This window comes from Galendromus occidentalis, unplaced genomic scaffold, assembly GCF_000255335.2.
Source record: "Galendromus occidentalis unplaced genomic scaffold, Mocc_1.1 scf7180000075612, whole genome shotgun sequence".
Taxonomy (NCBI): domain Eukaryota; kingdom Metazoa; phylum Arthropoda; class Arachnida; order Mesostigmata; family Phytoseiidae; genus Galendromus; species Galendromus occidentalis.
In genome coordinates, this window is record NW_003803602.1 from 1447980 (window position 1) to 1464624 (window position 16645).

The 16645-nt window shown below is 52.5% G+C and overlaps 1 protein-coding gene across 1 annotated transcript in view; it reads right to left on the minus strand.

Annotated features, from left to right (window-relative positions):
• Positions 1 to 16645, minus strand: part of LOC100907487 (uncharacterized) — a 54580-nt gene that overhangs the window by 20999 nt on the left and 16936 nt on the right. The window contains exons 13-14 of the mRNA XM_029111934.1: positions 3190 to 3464; positions 2497 to 2898 (exon numbers count right to left, since the gene is read on the minus strand). Of these exons, the coding sequence (XP_028967767.1) occupies positions 2497 to 2898; positions 3190 to 3464 (677 nt within the window). The remainder of the gene's footprint in view (positions 1 to 2496; positions 2899 to 3189; positions 3465 to 16645) is intronic.

Below are 16645 nucleotides of genomic sequence, written 5' to 3' on the forward strand. Positions count from 1 at the left end.
CGAGCATCGCTCGGCCGATTCCCTACTGCCTTGGAACCCGCCATGTCGCTGCCTCCCGGTGGTCTTGCGTTGAAGGAAAGCAATCCAGGAGTTTCGGAGAGGATAATTCTCCAGGAAGCGGCGCCTTCCTCGACGCGAACAGCACTTCGTGAGGGGTATAAAAAGCAGAATAATCACCAGTGTTGTAGACGCCGACCGGGAGTAGACGGAACTCAGATGATGAGTTTGTTCCCCCCTCCCGCGAGGGAGTGGGGAGTCGCTTTAGGCTGCAAGCCGAGCGCTCTCTTCTCCCGTCTCTTACCGCAAGCATCACGGGAAAATACGCGGGAACGTTGGGGGTAGGAGAAGCGACATACTCAATTTTGCGAACACAGCGCAGGAGTGGATTCGAGGGTAGGGGAATCGTTGGTTCTTTTCTGTCCGGGCGACGGATTCTAAGAATCGCATTCAAAAAGCGCCGTCTTCCAGCGGGAAATTCTTCCGTGTTTTTCCGTGCCGGTCTCCGGTCCCATCTAAGAAGGCAGGCGCTCCCGATTTGGCCAGGTACTCCGGATGGGAGCCGTGCAGCTCTTGGGCTCCTTAATTATCCCAAATCGTGCGATTTCTGTCTTCGATCGTTTCTCAGAACCAAATACTTTCGTTGTTGGGGTCATCCGTTCCCGACTTCATCGTGATTTCCGATGAATGGACGTCAGATTGGTTCGTATTTAGCACACGACCACTCCTCGAAGTTCCATGCATCGCTGACACAGTGGTCCATCAATCGTCAGCAGTAGTTTCTCTTTCTACGACGAAAAGTGGAGCCCGACTCCGCCGGAGTCGCTACGACCCGCTGTCCGAGAGATCTCTGCGTTACCCACGCGGGTCGAGACGAGGACTTTTCTTTGCTTATTGTCACGTCTTGATCGATGAAGGAAGTGCACGACGTATCCTCCTTGTCCTCCCACGTCGGTCCCTTCTCGTCCAATGTAAAGCCCGATGCGGACGCTATCAACATCATCATCATCAGATGCGGAGGGGAAAAGGAACACCGGGGAAGCGCATGAGGGACGCGGGTGAAACGAAGGAGATACGGCATCGGAAGAACCGCTTGACCGGTTGGCCCGAGGAACGCTCGGCAGGCTAGCTCTCAGTCGGTTTTTATGCGTAGTAGAGCGTCAAGTTCTGTCTATGCCGAAATTCCGCTTGTTGTACCCCGAGCGGAGGTGAGCGGAGCGTTTAGAGTTTAGACACTCCCCACCATTCAGTGAGAGGAGCGCAAGCATGTCAGAAGTGTTCTGAGATAAGCGGATGGCCAATCGGGTCTCATAGCACATGCAAATTGTCATCGACTTCATTGAAGCTCTGCGGGATCCCTAAGGAGAGCGACGTCAGCATCTCCCCCGGTACCGTCAGTTCCGATTCCTCTGTAGAACACGGGAGTGGTTTCCTCCGGCCATGGTCGACCGGGCTCTGGCGACCCTAACCCTTCGCCTGCGTCCCGGGTTTATCGCGCCTCTGGCGGTTTGGGGGGAGGAATTCAAGGCGGGAGGAGCTTGTCATGAAATCTACGCTTCCATTCCCCGGAGGTCCTCTGCGGTTCCAGATTACGCGGAGATGCGTGCTCCGGTTCAATATCAGCTCTCTTTGGAATAAACTCGCGAGAAATAAGTGTCCCGAGAAACAAGTGACTGTCCGTATTCCCCCCCCCATTCCCCGTGGGGTCCGAAACCATGTGCGAGTCCCGATAGGCGTTTGTAGTGTTCATCTCTTACGGGCGACGACTCTAGTTGCCGCGGAGGAATAGTCTCCACTTTTCCTGGCCGCTCGCTCCTGTCATCGAGTGGAGCGTTCAACCTTCCGATCGCCCCCCCATTCCAGACTCTTTCACTCACTTGACGAAAGACGTTGTCTCAATCGACGGTTCGCAGTCTGCACACTGTCTATTCCCATCAGAACATCCTGGTCGGGTGGACCGGAGAGCACGAATTGTGAAACCCTATTATATCTGCGAAGTTGAGCGACTAGAGCGAGTCTATCGTCGTGGACAAGAGAAGAGGACTGACGATGACAAGGCACAGTTTTTTAATCATCTCGCTCATCCGCAGATTCTTCCGAGTTGCGACGCTCTAACGAGCCTGCATCCTCTGACAGGAACTGGTAGACAATAATTATCCCGGAATCCATGTCTTCTTTTTGATCCCATGATTCTTCCGCACTTGAACAGCTTCTTCGAATATGCCCCTCATGCATGATTTTCGCCGTCGGCTCTTGCTGATACCGGTCCTGATCGAGCCGGGCATTGATTTTTCTGACGTAGAACTACGTCCTTATGGACGCTGTCCAGAAAAATGTGAAGGATCTTGTATGGTTATGGTTATGGTTTATTGTGATCCAGATTGAGGTGTACATCCGTTTGTTTGTATATACACAGTCAATCAGCCTTTCATATCAGGCGCGAAATTCAGCAGATCGTTGTTTGTCCCAATCCTCCAGGATTCTTTTTGTCCTTCTTACTTCGGTTGCATTGTTTGCTCCTTCGTGGAGTCCGAGACGGCACAGGAGTTCTTCCCCCGTGTAATAGATGTCGTTGCATTCGAAGATGACGTGTTCCATCGTCTCTTCGTAGATGCCACACCTGGGACAGGTTTTGTCGGTTCCGGGGTACATCTTGTGGGCTCTGGTTGGCAGCATGTTGGCTCTGGCCAGAGCCAGGAGGGCGCTCCCCTTACTATTATCGTAAGTGAAGCTAGTTACACCTCGGGTTTTCTTTCCCTTGGCGTAAGTAGTGAGGCTCGTCTTGAGGAGCATGTTGTCTCTCCACATCGCCTCTTGGGTCTCTCGTATCCTTTCTTTGATCTTTTTGTTGAAGATATTCGAGAGCGGACGTCCTTCTTGATCGAATTGGAGTCTGTATGTCTGAGCATTCGTATTTTGCTCTAAGTCGTTCGGTCTCCTGGTACGCCTTGGTTTCCTTCTGAGTGAGCTCCATCATTCTTAAGATCGCTTTCGGCCATCTATTTTCAGGCATTGATCTCACTCTTTCGAAGTATCTTATTTGCTTTGGGCATCCCTTGCTTCAAAGGATGACCATCCGAGTTCGCCTTCGACGAACTCGTTCGATACTTTCGAGCCTGGAATCCCTAGTGCCCATTTTCCGGCTTTCCGCTGGGCTCTATCCAGGGTGTCCCTCAAATTTGCGCTCCTCACCAAGACCGAGTTGGCGTAGGTGAGTTTCGGGACGGCGGTTGCTTTCCACTGCACTCTAGAGATCTCAAATCTGTTGAAACCCCAGAGAGACGTAGCATGCATTGCATGTAAGGCGGAAGTGGCCCCTTTCATCCAGGCTTCCTCTTGTGCATTGAGGTAATTTCTGGAGTCGGATAGGGTTACCCCAAGGTACTTATAGTTTTTAGCAACTGGGATAACTTGACCTTGTATGGTCAATGTTTTGTAACGGATGCACGAATGGTCTCGGAGAGTTTCTAAATCGCGGAAGGCGTTTTAGGCGACATCTGGCAAGGGAAAACTGTCAGGGAGGCTATTGAACTTCCCGCAACCACGTCTTTGAAGAACTACTTCTGGAACCTTTGGATCACCTCAGTTATTCAGGATCATTGAACATCGGAACCAAACGTGGTGCGTGATGATGGATTGTGGTATTCAACGGTGTCGCAGCAAACGGTCGTACGCCACTGAGCTGACGATCGTGGTAAGAGAGCGACGAGCACATATCGGGGTATCGGTATCAGCACGTCGTCTCCCACGCAACCGTGAAGACGAGTCGAATTGTCGGCGCCCGACACATGTCGCGTACACCCGCATACCCCCCGCCGCGTAGCCTGCTCACAGCCGATCTGAATCATTCAGATGATGAAAACCATATAGACAGGATCCGGCTTCGGAACCGATTCGGATGCTCTAGGCCGGAAAGCTGAAGATTCTTGATTCGCTGAATGAGGGCTCGGGACTCACATCCGGATTTGAACCTTATTGCGATACGACTTCATCGATTAATTCACGGCTTCGCTCGAAAGCAGCCGGACTTGATCGTCAGGATCGGGACTTCATAAGAATAGAAACACATCGTTGAGGATCCAGGATTCGCATGCGGGATCGAACTTCATCGGTTTCATAAGACTTCGTCCGAACATTATGATTGATTTTTTTTTCCGAAAATCCAATGTCACGTCTTTACTAATGGCCTGGAGCCTGGAATCTAGGCGGCGAAGCCTCTCTTGTGAACATATACATATATTCGGGAATTCCAAGCGGAATCCCCATTCCTGAAAAAAAGAAGCGAATGACCCAAAGACTTCCCTGAATTTTCCCGGCGCGTACACATCTATGAACGTCGGGAGCGTTTTAGCTGACTTGCCGCTAGCAGCGTGCTGTGACCTAGTCCGAGAACAGAATATTTTCTCCCGAGTCCGAAACCCCATGACGACTCCTTCGATTTGGTTCGTCTCCTTAGACTAGTGGAGCGGCATCTGCCCATAGCTCATCGATGTACCATCATGGCTGCTCGGAATGAGATCGTGAATCTCAATGGCTTCCTTCGGGTGCATTCGTACTCGATCCAATGTGCGTATGATATATGCTCAAAAGTTCGAAATTGCTGTTGCATCGTAAGAAGACAAACTTGCGACGCTGCTACCGCTGCCGTATCGCCGACTGAATTCGGGGAATCCAGTCGCGTGAACACCCATCGGCGACATGATGCTTCATATCTTGCTGGTTGTGACTCCACTAGGCCTCAATGCGCGTTTTTTACTCCGCACGTGAGTTCCGTCCGTCGTTCGCTCTTTGTTCGACCACATTCCGAAGCGACAGACCCACTATCGCTGTATCTGTTGCGCGATTCTCCGAGAAACTTCACGTACTCATGAAGCCTCGCAACGTTCAATGAGGACGGAGAACATAATATAAAATCTCCTCTCGGAAAGGTCGAGCAATAGGCAAACGGAGGGACGCTTGCAGGAGAGCGAACAACAAAGGCAACAAAGAAATAGAGTCACCTACAGAGGCAGGAACAAACAAGAGCCTATGTTTCCGGCGCTGTGAATTCGAAACAGTTTTCGACCTATCGGAGAATAAAGGCCGCAGTTGACTTCTCCCAAGTCCGGTGGGGGTGAAAGAAACACCAATTCGCAGTCGAGTGCTCAATCCGAAGCGAACGTCGAGCCGACCATTCCATTGAGCTGAAGGTCATAGAATGGGGAGCGAGCCTTGTGCGATAGTTTCCCGCCTCCGTTGCCCTGCGTGGATCGAGAGGAAGCAAGAAAAGCCACAGGGGCGCCGTCGGACATTGAATGGTCGCATTCTGAGACTCTCGGCAAGCAGTCATTAGCACGCCGAAATTGCACATCCGCTGCTTGATATATCGGACAGAGCAACTCATTCGAGGAATACTGCGAAGCCGGCCGTCCGACTAACTCGTGCCTGCTCCGCTCTCCCGATGACTAAACGATTCCGCGCATTACGAAACTCCGATACGACGAGCCCTGCAGTGTTGCAAGAACAAGGAGCAAGAACGAGCAAATGAATCCCAGGGGGGTGGAAATCGGACAACAGTTACGAATCTTCCGCTTCACGCACGATGAGCTCCGGTGGACGTTTTAGGTTTTTCCGCGAGCGGTCGCTGAAATGGACGAGCGAAGGAGGCAGTACAGGAACAAGCAGAGTACAGCGCGCATACGGTGCCGTCATTTCTAATTCGTCTTGCTTTGGGAAATTATCATCGGAGTCACGGAGCGCGTCGGCCGCCAGCGTGACTCGGAAGAGATAGCTCAACGAGAGGGAAAACTCGACCGACGAGCCGTCGACTTACTCAGACTCGTGGGTCGTATTCATCCCGGTCGAGAAGTCTTCGTTCGAGTCGTCTCAGAAGAGATAAGGCGCTCGACGCTTGATCCATCGGAACGCTTTACAAGTTACCAGTTCCGTGGGTTGAATAAGGCCGACTCATTGATTCGAGCCGATCAGATCGCACGACGACAACGACGCAACGCCGTCGGGATCTGCACTCTGCCCTCCAGGACGCTCGTCATCGGGAAGGTCGCAGAGAAGATTTCGCCTCTGCGGATATGCAGCCTTTTTTCTGGCATTCTTCGGTCGCGACGCTTTTTCAGCCCCGTCTGTACCGAGCTCGCCGGAAACTCGGTCGCTTCTTGCATTTTAGTTTCTGCTTGCTTTCACCGAAGTAGCTCGCCGTCGAGGAATATTCTCGCTCGCGACGCTTCCAATCTCCGTAAACTCAATCAAAATTTGGGAGGTGGCTGAATAAAACGTAGATCAACAATTCGAGTTCTCCGGCAGAGACGCAGCCCCGACGTCGTCGGCAAGCCATCCCGGTAGCGAGAGTGTCTCCGAAATAAGATTAGATGCAACATCCGCTATTCCTGGCGCCATTTCAGAAGGTCCCAACGACAGCTGCCTGGTCCTGATTGTCTTGATCCGTTGGCTGATGCAGCGAGGATAAGCTCGCTCGATGGGACGCGGCTCTCATTCATGATATCCGACGCTACGGCACAAACTCGTATTTTGACTCCTTCTTCCCGCCTTCGGATCAGATTATCCATTCCGGGCCCAGAAAAACCCGGGAAAATGTGATTGATGATGATCATCATTCTCGCTAATCCATCACTAGAGCTCGATAGATGGGGAAAACCCGGGATTCTTCGACCGCCGTTGCTCGACGCTACCCGATCTGTGCCGCATGCGCTGCCCGTACCCTTGCCAATGCGAAATTGATCGTTCGCGATTTTTATGGACACTACAAGGGAGAGATCAAGTCTCTGAGCGGCTATCCTTCCCCGCCGATAGGAACGTCCCCGGTTTTCCAGGTTGGTTCATCCGTGCGGACGTATAGTGACCGTCCAGGGAGAGGAGAGAGAGACTTCTAGATATCTACCGCAGAGCAGCCTCAGCGAGCCCGCGGCGGAACCCGAGTCGAGCCACGGCCGGCGACTCGCGTCGATCGATGAGGGAAACGGAGCACTTTAGCTCCCTGAACGTTACAGCCCCACCGAGACCATCCTATTGAAATATTTTATGACGACTCCTTAGCGGTTCGCCGACGATAAGAACCGCTACCACCGCATCGCTCGCTGCAGGAATCGATGATTCCGAAAATCGTATATTGTTCCCCTCGCTCGGATCATGGGAGAATAACGAGTTCGTCGATGCCTGGCTCCTTCGATATCCAGCTGATTCTAGAAATTTTCCGCGAATTCGTCCATGATTATCTTCTCAAGCTTTCCCGGTTAGTCGAACTCGAAGTACAGAGAGTGCCAATCGAGATATCGCCGTAGAACTCGCGAGAGAGCCTCTTCACCGAGAGCTTCCGATTCTGGGTTTTTCCTCTTTCAGAGCAGTTCACTTAAGCTCCATGTTCCTCTGGAAGTGAAGGACTGAGCCAGATGAATAGACCTGGTTCCATAAATCAACATCCTGCAGCACGGCAGTCGGAACAGAGGACGAGACATGGAGTCAACCAACGCGTTCGAGCCACGGACGTCCGACGGTATGACGTTTGCGAGAGTCCGCAACGCTTTCCCGGTTTTCGCTCAACGGGAACTTACGGATGGGAATCGAATCGAAACTACGTGACCAGGGATCCGCAGAGCGAGCGTAGGAATCGACGATCGGCGCATCGTGAATATTATTACTTGTTCAGAGTACGGCACGAACGAAGAATCCGTTTGTATTATACTTGGACTCGAAGACGGTTTTTTTCCCTGAATCTCTGCATACTTTGGAAGCAGCGCCGGTTTCCCGGGAGCAGAGACAGACTCGAGGTCAAAATGGGACGATTGTGCTCATATGATACGTTCTTGCCAGGAAGCGATCCTCCTCCGCTGGAAAAACTTCTGTTTCTGTAAAGCAAGCAATCCCTCAAAGGAGTTTCACCGAACACGGGGGTGAGTGCGTTTTCACTCAAACACATCAAGTTTCTGTCTCAACTCTGCCTCGAAAGTTTTCCGCAGGTGAACTTTGAGATGCGACAGAAAATACGAGCTACGAAGATAACCTTCGAACCACCAGACGCTCCATGAGTGAACGGAGCGAGTATGGTCTGCGCGTCAGGTGATGGATAGAAAACTAAGATAGAGCTACGGCCCTCGGAGGCTGTTGCAGCGCTTGGCAGGCTTGTCGGGCCCCAGAGAAATGTTTATCATCTCCGATTCAACGAGCAGTGCGCACAAGCCTATTCGGACGAAGCTCCCGTAACAAAGTGATGGAGGTTGTCTAAGCTAAGAGGCTTCAATTCCGAGGATGGGAATTTCTTGCCATATTTCTGACCGACGCCGTCCGAGACCTTCAATCGGATTGAATCGTCCTCATTCAGAGGAGCAATTGCAGCGGCTGCATTCGACTCCCCGATCTGCGAGGTCGTCCCGCTCGGGAAGAAGTTCGCAGGGAGAATGTTCCCGTGACGAGTTTGAGCTGCATTTCGGGCTCGCTGTAGAGAGTTGATTTATAGAGAGAGAGTCGACTAAAATTGCAGATCTTCGGGAAACCTAATTCCGTCGGTAGCTTGTGAGGACGACCGTACGCTCTTGAGATTCAGGCGTCAGCGTCGATTTTCCGAAGTCTCGATTGCGAATCCGGTGCCGCTCATCGCCTGCATACTCAATCTAATTTGTCATCCGGATACACTTGTTTCGATGCGGAACAACATCACTTACATGTCAGAAATCGCTCGTCGGACTATTCGGCGGAATTGACGGTATCGACAACGAGTCGGACCCCATCGGGGCTGAGCGAATACGAGCCCCCCCCCCCCTGCTCAGGGCTGTTTGGCTCTTCCGATTGGAAGCACAAAGATTAATTGCTCCGAGCGGCAAGACACTGAAAAGCGTCAAGGCAACTCTCACAACATCCTGAGACCTATCCAGTTCCTCTCGAAATATTCGGGGAACTTTGGGAACGGCGGAGAATCGCAGCCCTACGCGGGACCTCGAGCCGGAACTTCCGGTCTGCGCGCCAGGATCGCCTCGAAGGCGTCAAAGATTGGCCGTTCTCCGACGTTCGCCGCGACCAAGTTGGCTTGTATCTCGTAGTTTCGAGTGTCCGTAGAAGGCGGGGGCACGGCGGGCGGGGCGAGCGAGCTTGAATGGAATTCCGTCGAAGTGGCCGAAAAGGAACCGCAGCGGCGCTCTGGAGGAAGGTCCGAAGATGAGAGAGCACTGTCTTGTCCTGGAGGAGAGCGAGAACATCAAGAGAAAGCTAAAGGCGGAGAGTCTCAGCAGGAAGATTCCTTTCCGGTCTGACTGTGACAGCCTCCTTCTCTGGCGGAGCAGAAAATCTTTTCACTCTTCCTCATGTTGTCGTCTTTCTCTATTTTCCTCGTTCATACCGGGACTCTCAGCGCGACGTAGGAACGAGTCGCTGCACTCTGGTCGGGCACCTGGAGAAACATATCATATCGCATCGATAGGGCTGCCATCGCATTCCTGAGAGGCGGCACCGATCGAAAGGTGTTTGGGAGGTTTTTCCCGCGACCGATGCAGGGAACCCGAAGAGAACGCAGCAGACCGTCGACGTCTCCCCGTCTAGACCACTGAGCCCTATATCGTCCCTATAGCAATCACTCCTCCTTCATGGCATTCAGATATGAATTCTATTGAATCAAATGTTCCCGTCGAGGAAAGCAAAGAGGATATCGACCATGCCAGCTCTCCTCGCGAGGATCTGTCAGCCTGAGACAGAAGATGAAATATTCTTCCGGAAAAAATACAGCTTCTGGTGTCGTTCATCGTGGAGATCAGCTCTGTCTGCGAGGCTGTTCCGCTGGGTGAGCGGCATGACAAAATTGGAGCGAAACCAACCAGCGCGATAACTGACTCACTGAGCGAGTTTTTGCCAGAGACGCAGCCGTCAACATCTGCACACGGGCTGCCAGCTGCGAGGCCTCGGACTAGCGAGGGAACTCTCGCTCACCCCCAAAGTGGCGCGAAGGATGAGCAGGCGGGAAAGCGAGATGGAAAACAAAGAGTGAAAAGAGTCTTATCTCATACGCAACACCAGCTCAGTGTTTTTTTTACGAGTCAAAAGTAACAGTTTCCACAACAATGCGTTCGCTGAGATCGCCACGACGGCGGGACGCATTCAACCGCTCCGTGGATTTTTCGAAATTCCGGTCTTTTCCGCCGATCAGACTCATGGTCTTCGCGCTCATCAGATTTTCGCTGGGGACATTTGAATGATATTGTTTCCGAAGCGAATCCATGGGCCGTCCAGAGCTCGGGAGAGATTCTCCCAAAAATAGCGACAAAATCATCGTCGGGAGGGGGAAAGTCGGGTCTACCTAATTCTTTCGATCGATTATCCCATCGTGGGAATGTCTTCAATCTACCCGGGACAGAGAGGTGTTGGCAATTCGTGATTGCTCAATGACCCGGAGTGACCTCAGGTTTTCAGGAGATCATAGAGCAGAACGTTCCCCGTGGAGAAGAGCAGCCATGACCAGTCGTCGTCGCGTATGGCGGCCTCGGGATCTCGAATCCGTTCATCATTAAGTGACGAAGAAAAAGAACCGTGCGCTCCTGCTGCAGGTCGATCAGGCTTTCGGCGATCATCGCGGAAATAGGAATTCCGAGCGCCTCATCGAATGTTATGGGTCGTGCCGCATGGATAGATCTGCAGTGACGACTTACTATAAAAATCGTGGGATCTTTGAAGAGATCACACACTTCGTCACGGAATTCCGGACTCGAGCAAGGCGCTAGGATTCGTACCGAGATTCCAGTCTCATAAAATTGGGGCGGTATACTGTTTTCCCCGGAATCACACCCAAATCCTCGAGAGAATTCGTCGGAAAAAGGGTCATTGTCCACCTCTGGAAAGGGGACATATATCCGATCCTCTGCTGGAAAGGGCTCACACAACATCCGATCCCAGCGGGACAAAAATCATTGTAGTCCGAACAAACCGCTGCTGTCCCGACCAGAGGACTTACGCCGTGCCGATCCTCTCTACCGGGGCAGTGGAGAATGCAAAACTGCTCCCGTATGGTTTCCTAGTCCGACGGTCGATCGGATGGTTGGTCAAAAAGAAAACTGGCCACGTGCGACTCTCATGGCGCATGCACGAAGCGAATCGCTTCCCACAGAAGACGAAAGCATTCGGCTGGCGACGACAGCAGATGCTGTGCAGACCATCGTAAGTAACTACTGGTGCTCATGACATTTCCTGCCACGATCAGCCTTTATTAGCGTGCTCCAATCGTCAGGCCCCTGTTCCTCACTGCTGTTCCCGGATCCTGTGCATACACTTGCCTCCTTCTCTTTTTTTTGCTCGGCTCTTCGTCTCCTCGCTCGCCCTCCAGCCAGAAAGACCGCTTTATAGACCCAGTATTGAACGAGTTCGTGCGATGCCATGACGACATTGATAATGCATTCAATTGGCCGACTGGGACCCAGTTGACTTTTTCGTTGTACTTCCAATCCACAGTATGGCGGAAGAGTTTACGATCCATCGTTTCTGTCGATCCAGGCGTTAACATCGGCCATAAGAATAGAATGGGAAGCCAAAGGCCAGTTACGCGGACCGGCCTGCTAGGCTGGCTGGCTGCCTGCTTGCCGGCTCGCTGAAGCGTCTCCGTTTATGGGCTCTGATCATGATGACTTTGAGCGAACGAGACGAACGAGCGGGACGGAAGAATGATCCGCGTCCTGATGATTTCCAACAAGAGGAAAAAAAGCTTTTCCTCCCCCTTGCAGCCGGCTGTACGTGAACACCGGAGTCTCCGTTCGTATCAGCGGGTGAACGAGTGTTGCCAAGAAAGTGTGACCGACCGACCGGGCGACCAGGCAGTCAGGTGGCCGCTGCTGCTACGCACCTCGACTCGTTTGCATTCCCGCGCTGCGACACACTCAGAAGAAATTCTTCTCATCCGCTGATCGCCGTCCGTGGCGTCGCAAAGTGATTGCGCCGCTGCCGTCGCTCTCTGGGTCATTATTTTCTCTTACGGAAGGGATTTCCCGCTCTCTTTTCTCTTCTTGATGAACCCGACAACTCAGGCCCGAGAGAGTCTCCGTTCAGAACATCCTGGGTATTCAGAGTGGACACACAGTTTCTCGGTTCTTCAATGGGAGCTCGGTATTCGGTGGGAAAAAGGGGGGGGGCGGATTGTCCCGGGGAGTAATTCGTCTTCTTCAAAACGACTGCAACAGGCAGAGTGGACGGCGCGGCGAAGCTGTAGTTCACTCTTTGGAGAATCGGCAGAGCTCTTGCGATGGCACAGTTTTTCGCCATGACCTCGATCAGTTCAATTTCCTTTAATCGTCCCGGCTCTGTCATGGAGACCGAGATCAAAGCTCCATACGGAGTCGGATCCTCGACGGCTTTGATCGGAGGAATCAGTGCATTTGACTGTTTGATCGCCAGAGTATTCAAATCATCAGAGAAAAAAATTATTGACGCAACTCCCCGCGTTGAAAAAGGTTTTTTCCTCGGAGCTCGGCCAATCCTTGTAGAGCAGCTCCATATCGTGGAGCACACCAAATCTAATCGTGAGCCGACCGTGGTCGTAACTCGCTCCCGGCCCGATTATCGAGCCCTCGCGAAATCCTGGCGCGCCTCACTCTGAGGTCGTGCCAGAGCCTCGCGCGTAATCTCCGCTGTAAACAATCGCTCCCCTCCGGAGGAACTTTTCTCGCGAGAGAATTTCGTTTGTTCTCAAGTTCGGAGGTCATTATGGGGATAAGAAAAAATAAGTGGTCGAGACCCTCCTCATTAGCAAGGCTCCTTCGATCGAATCAGCTCTCGTTACTCAATCAGCTTTCCAGAGATTCTCCCCATCGGATAATCGCCGGCTGACGCTTTGAGCACAGCGAGTTCGTCGGGAGCTATCGCATTAGCGGCAGCGACGATAAAGCTTTGGCGTCTTCTTTCCCGCGGTAGACGTCGGACGTAGATGTAAGCCCGGGTTACTGAAGGGTCGCCTTCAGACAAACCGATCCATGTGTATGTCTCAATCTCGCTAATGGTTTCACCCACCGTACTCCCTTAAAAAAATCTGCGGACTCTGGGAGAGCATCCGAAGGAACTACACTGAGAGCTGCGGGGATGAGGGAAGGTCTCTGTGGCGCCGGGAACTCCCGGAAGACAGAAGCATTGACGTCGGGACTCGCGAAGGGATTCAGTCTTTTTTTACGGGATCGCATTCTGTCTCATCAGGAGTAGGCTACATTCCATGCCGCATTTGTTGTAGCGAACAACGATTTGGAGAGCCGAGATCGCCCGGTGGGACAAAACCCCGATGGCGACAGGAAATGGATACGCTCCGCATGGATGCAGCAGCGGCGGCGTATCGATTTCGCGGCGCGGCGTTTGGAAACGATCAGCGCTCAGCCTCTGTGCGTCCCACCGCGCGCGGATGAGCGGCTGGAAGCTTCGAGAGGTGGCTTCAAGGGTGACTTTTTGCGTCAGAAGACTCTGCTGCGGCGGCCGCTGTCCCCAGTGCATGGCTGGATTTTTATGACGTCGAATGGAACGCATGCGAGCAAACGAGCAGACAAGCCAGTCGGGGCTTTCATTAACTCGCATCAGACACAGACAACTTGTTTCTCGGCCGGTTTTTATCGAACAACCGTCGAACGCGCGACTACCATACTCGCTCCGCTGACCGATCTCGCAGCGTATTGTCAATATATGGAACCTTCTGTTTCCATCTATCATCGCAGAAGTCGTACCCGAATCGACCGACTCAACACTGTTCGAGCGGCAGCGCACCGTATGTCGACGATGGCATCACTGCGCGGGCAGATCTCTCATTGCTCGATCCCCTTTTTTTCGCCGCTGGATCTTCCAAAATTCCCATGCCGAAAAGGATCGACCGGCGACGTGCGAGCGCCCAGAGCGTTCGCGTTCAGGCCCGACGTAGCGAAAAACCGCTGGAGTCCTCCCGAGCTCCAGGGTCATCACGCCCGTCGTGCACGCAACTTTCTCGGAGCTCAGACGAATCGACTCCGTCTTCCATTCCCGACAAGCCGATTCGACAGATTTTGAGAGCCTGAAAACCAGCGGTCGGCATGAGGTATATACAAGACACGAAACGTTTTCGTGATGAGGATGTCGGTGCAGCTGAAGTTACGAGGATCCTGAGGCTCCAGATGTCGCCTTGCCTTCCCGATGGAGGGGTTGCAGAAGTTTTATTCATGCTCGGCGGACGACTGGCTCTGAACGCACGATTCCATATTCGGAGTACGGCGTAGAGAAATCTCGGCCCGCGACATCTCACAAACTCTGGAGAGCCGGTGATAACTTTGAAGGCGAGCTGCGCAACGGTCGCGGTCCTTCTACACGTCATCAGCACTTTGTTGATAGCTGGTAACTGTTTTCTTTCGCGAGCAGGAAGCGCCCACTCGCTGCGGCTGCTGCTGTTGCCATTTAGATGATTGGCGTCCGTAGGCCGGGCTCGGATCTTTCCGCGGTGGCACGGCATTCCTCTACCGTTATCTGCTCCGCTTACGGTCTACGACCATTATGAACATTATGCAGGCGGACGGTTCTTTCTGCTTTTTTTGTTGACTCTAGGCGAAGCAAGCTCGGGAGCTGAATATCGCTCACGATCAAGCCTAATTGGCGTCATTCCGACCCAAGACTCCGTGCCGATTATTCCCGACTCTACCCTACGAGCTCGCTAATAAACACATGCGATGAAATCCCTTGGAGGAGGCGTCGCGCGTCTACTTCAGACTTCCTTGCGCATAAGTCGCCACTCCCTGCGGACGATGGGGTCTCGACAAGAACGTCCATCGCGATCCGACGAGGACCCTCATAGCGGGGCGTATCGTATTCTGATACGATGGATTCCGTTATTCGGCTCCGCGAAATATGTCACCTGATCGGAGCCAGGTCGCGTCGACAGCGGAGGGCAGCAGAGGTAGGGACTTTAATCTTCGACCGACACTTATTCCGGGGGATCCGCCTCTCAATAAACTCTTGAATATAAGGAGATTCAGGTACAGGAAATTAAAATGGCCCTCCCCTCCGTCATCACAGTCTTCAGGGCCCCGCGCTCGGAGGACCGTTTACTCTAGGAGAATATCCGAAGGTCGTCGACAGCGGGAGGAGCTAAATCAGCCGAGGAGCAGAGACCCCCCTACCCGGATGGATTTCTGTTTGCGCCGCGTTTCCGCTCGTCGAGCTGTTCAATTTCTCGACTAGCCCAAGAAAAGAGAACATTGCCTCCGACTTCCGTATGAACACTTTATTTAACATCTTCGAGAAACTCGAGGAAATGTACACTCAACCCCTACGGGGGCTTCATTCTCAGAAAAATATATATCGAATCTCTGCGTTTTCACCGTCGAAATCTTGCGTTGAGTTCGTTGAGGTCGAGGAGCGAGAGCTCCGACCGCTTGCGCTCCCAGGTATCCTTGAGAGCCTCCGAGCCGTGTCCCGGCTGCTCCTCATACCATCTTCGATCCGTCCCTTGCTTATTTACAACATGACCGAATTAGGGCTAAATCACCTGGAATAATTTGAATGAGGAATGGTCAGTTCGAATCGGAAACGATGCGATGCTCCGAATGACAAGCAGCTGGTTCCTTGCCCAGCGGGAAGCCTCTGGAGAAGCAGGGGGTCGATCGATCACTATATATGTACCATTGTCTCGCAACAATCATCTACTACGGTTCTGCAGTCGTGCGTGTTCCCCATAAGCAGCAACGACGGGTGGAAGAGCACGTGCCTTTATGCAGAGTGGTCTACGTCACAGTTCAATACCCAGCCGTACGATCTAATCCTCTCGAGAATTCAAGATCCCCGTCTGCGATGGCATGGGGCAAGGTACGGCGAAGAAAAGTTCCTTAACATCACCCTCGACCTGCCGTACGTCTGCATCGCCCCAGTGTATAATAATCAGTTCTCATAGTGACGTGCGCCCGGTTGCCGCCTCTTTCCTCACGAGCACTCCCATCGACCGCGTCACCTTGGTCGGATTCCATTCCAAGAGCGAGTCACGGATATAGATCTGCTTCTAATCGCTGTCCCTTGACGAAGGTGGCATATTGATTGACGCAGACATCAATCGAAATAGATAAAACCCATTCCTAATAATCGGCACAGTCGTTCCATATTCATGATGAGGCCTATTAATGCAGAGCTCAGGCATCAGAGATCATTCGTGCTGACTCTACCGCATGGAGATCTTTCCATCCAGATCCGAATCTCAAACCGGAATCCTCCGAAGAACGTATTCCTCCAATACAAGGCCCGATCTAAAACGAGCTCCAGCTTTTTTCGAGCAAAATTCAAAATATCTGTCTTCTGTCCTTTGACGTCCTCGAGTATTCAGTCGACCACGTCATCGGCTCCAATTCCATCCCGCTGCCGGTGACAGCGGAGCTTCGATCGAGTCGAATCTCTCTGTCGTCGGATCTCTTCGACGTAGTTGGTTTATTCCTCTCATTATCGGCAGGTACGAATGATCCGGAGATCAGCTTGATCTCGATCGTCGAGATTCGATAGGAGTCAGAACATTTCCGAACGAGTGAGTAACTTTGATTTGAGGCGGGATTTTCTCATCAGTAAGTGCGGGGTGGAGTCACAACACCACCGTTGGCTGCCGAGGCGGCAGATTGAGATGCAGATTCAGGGAGGAGTGACGGTCGGTTTACGTTGCTTTTTAATCGCCACCACTCGCGCCATCAGC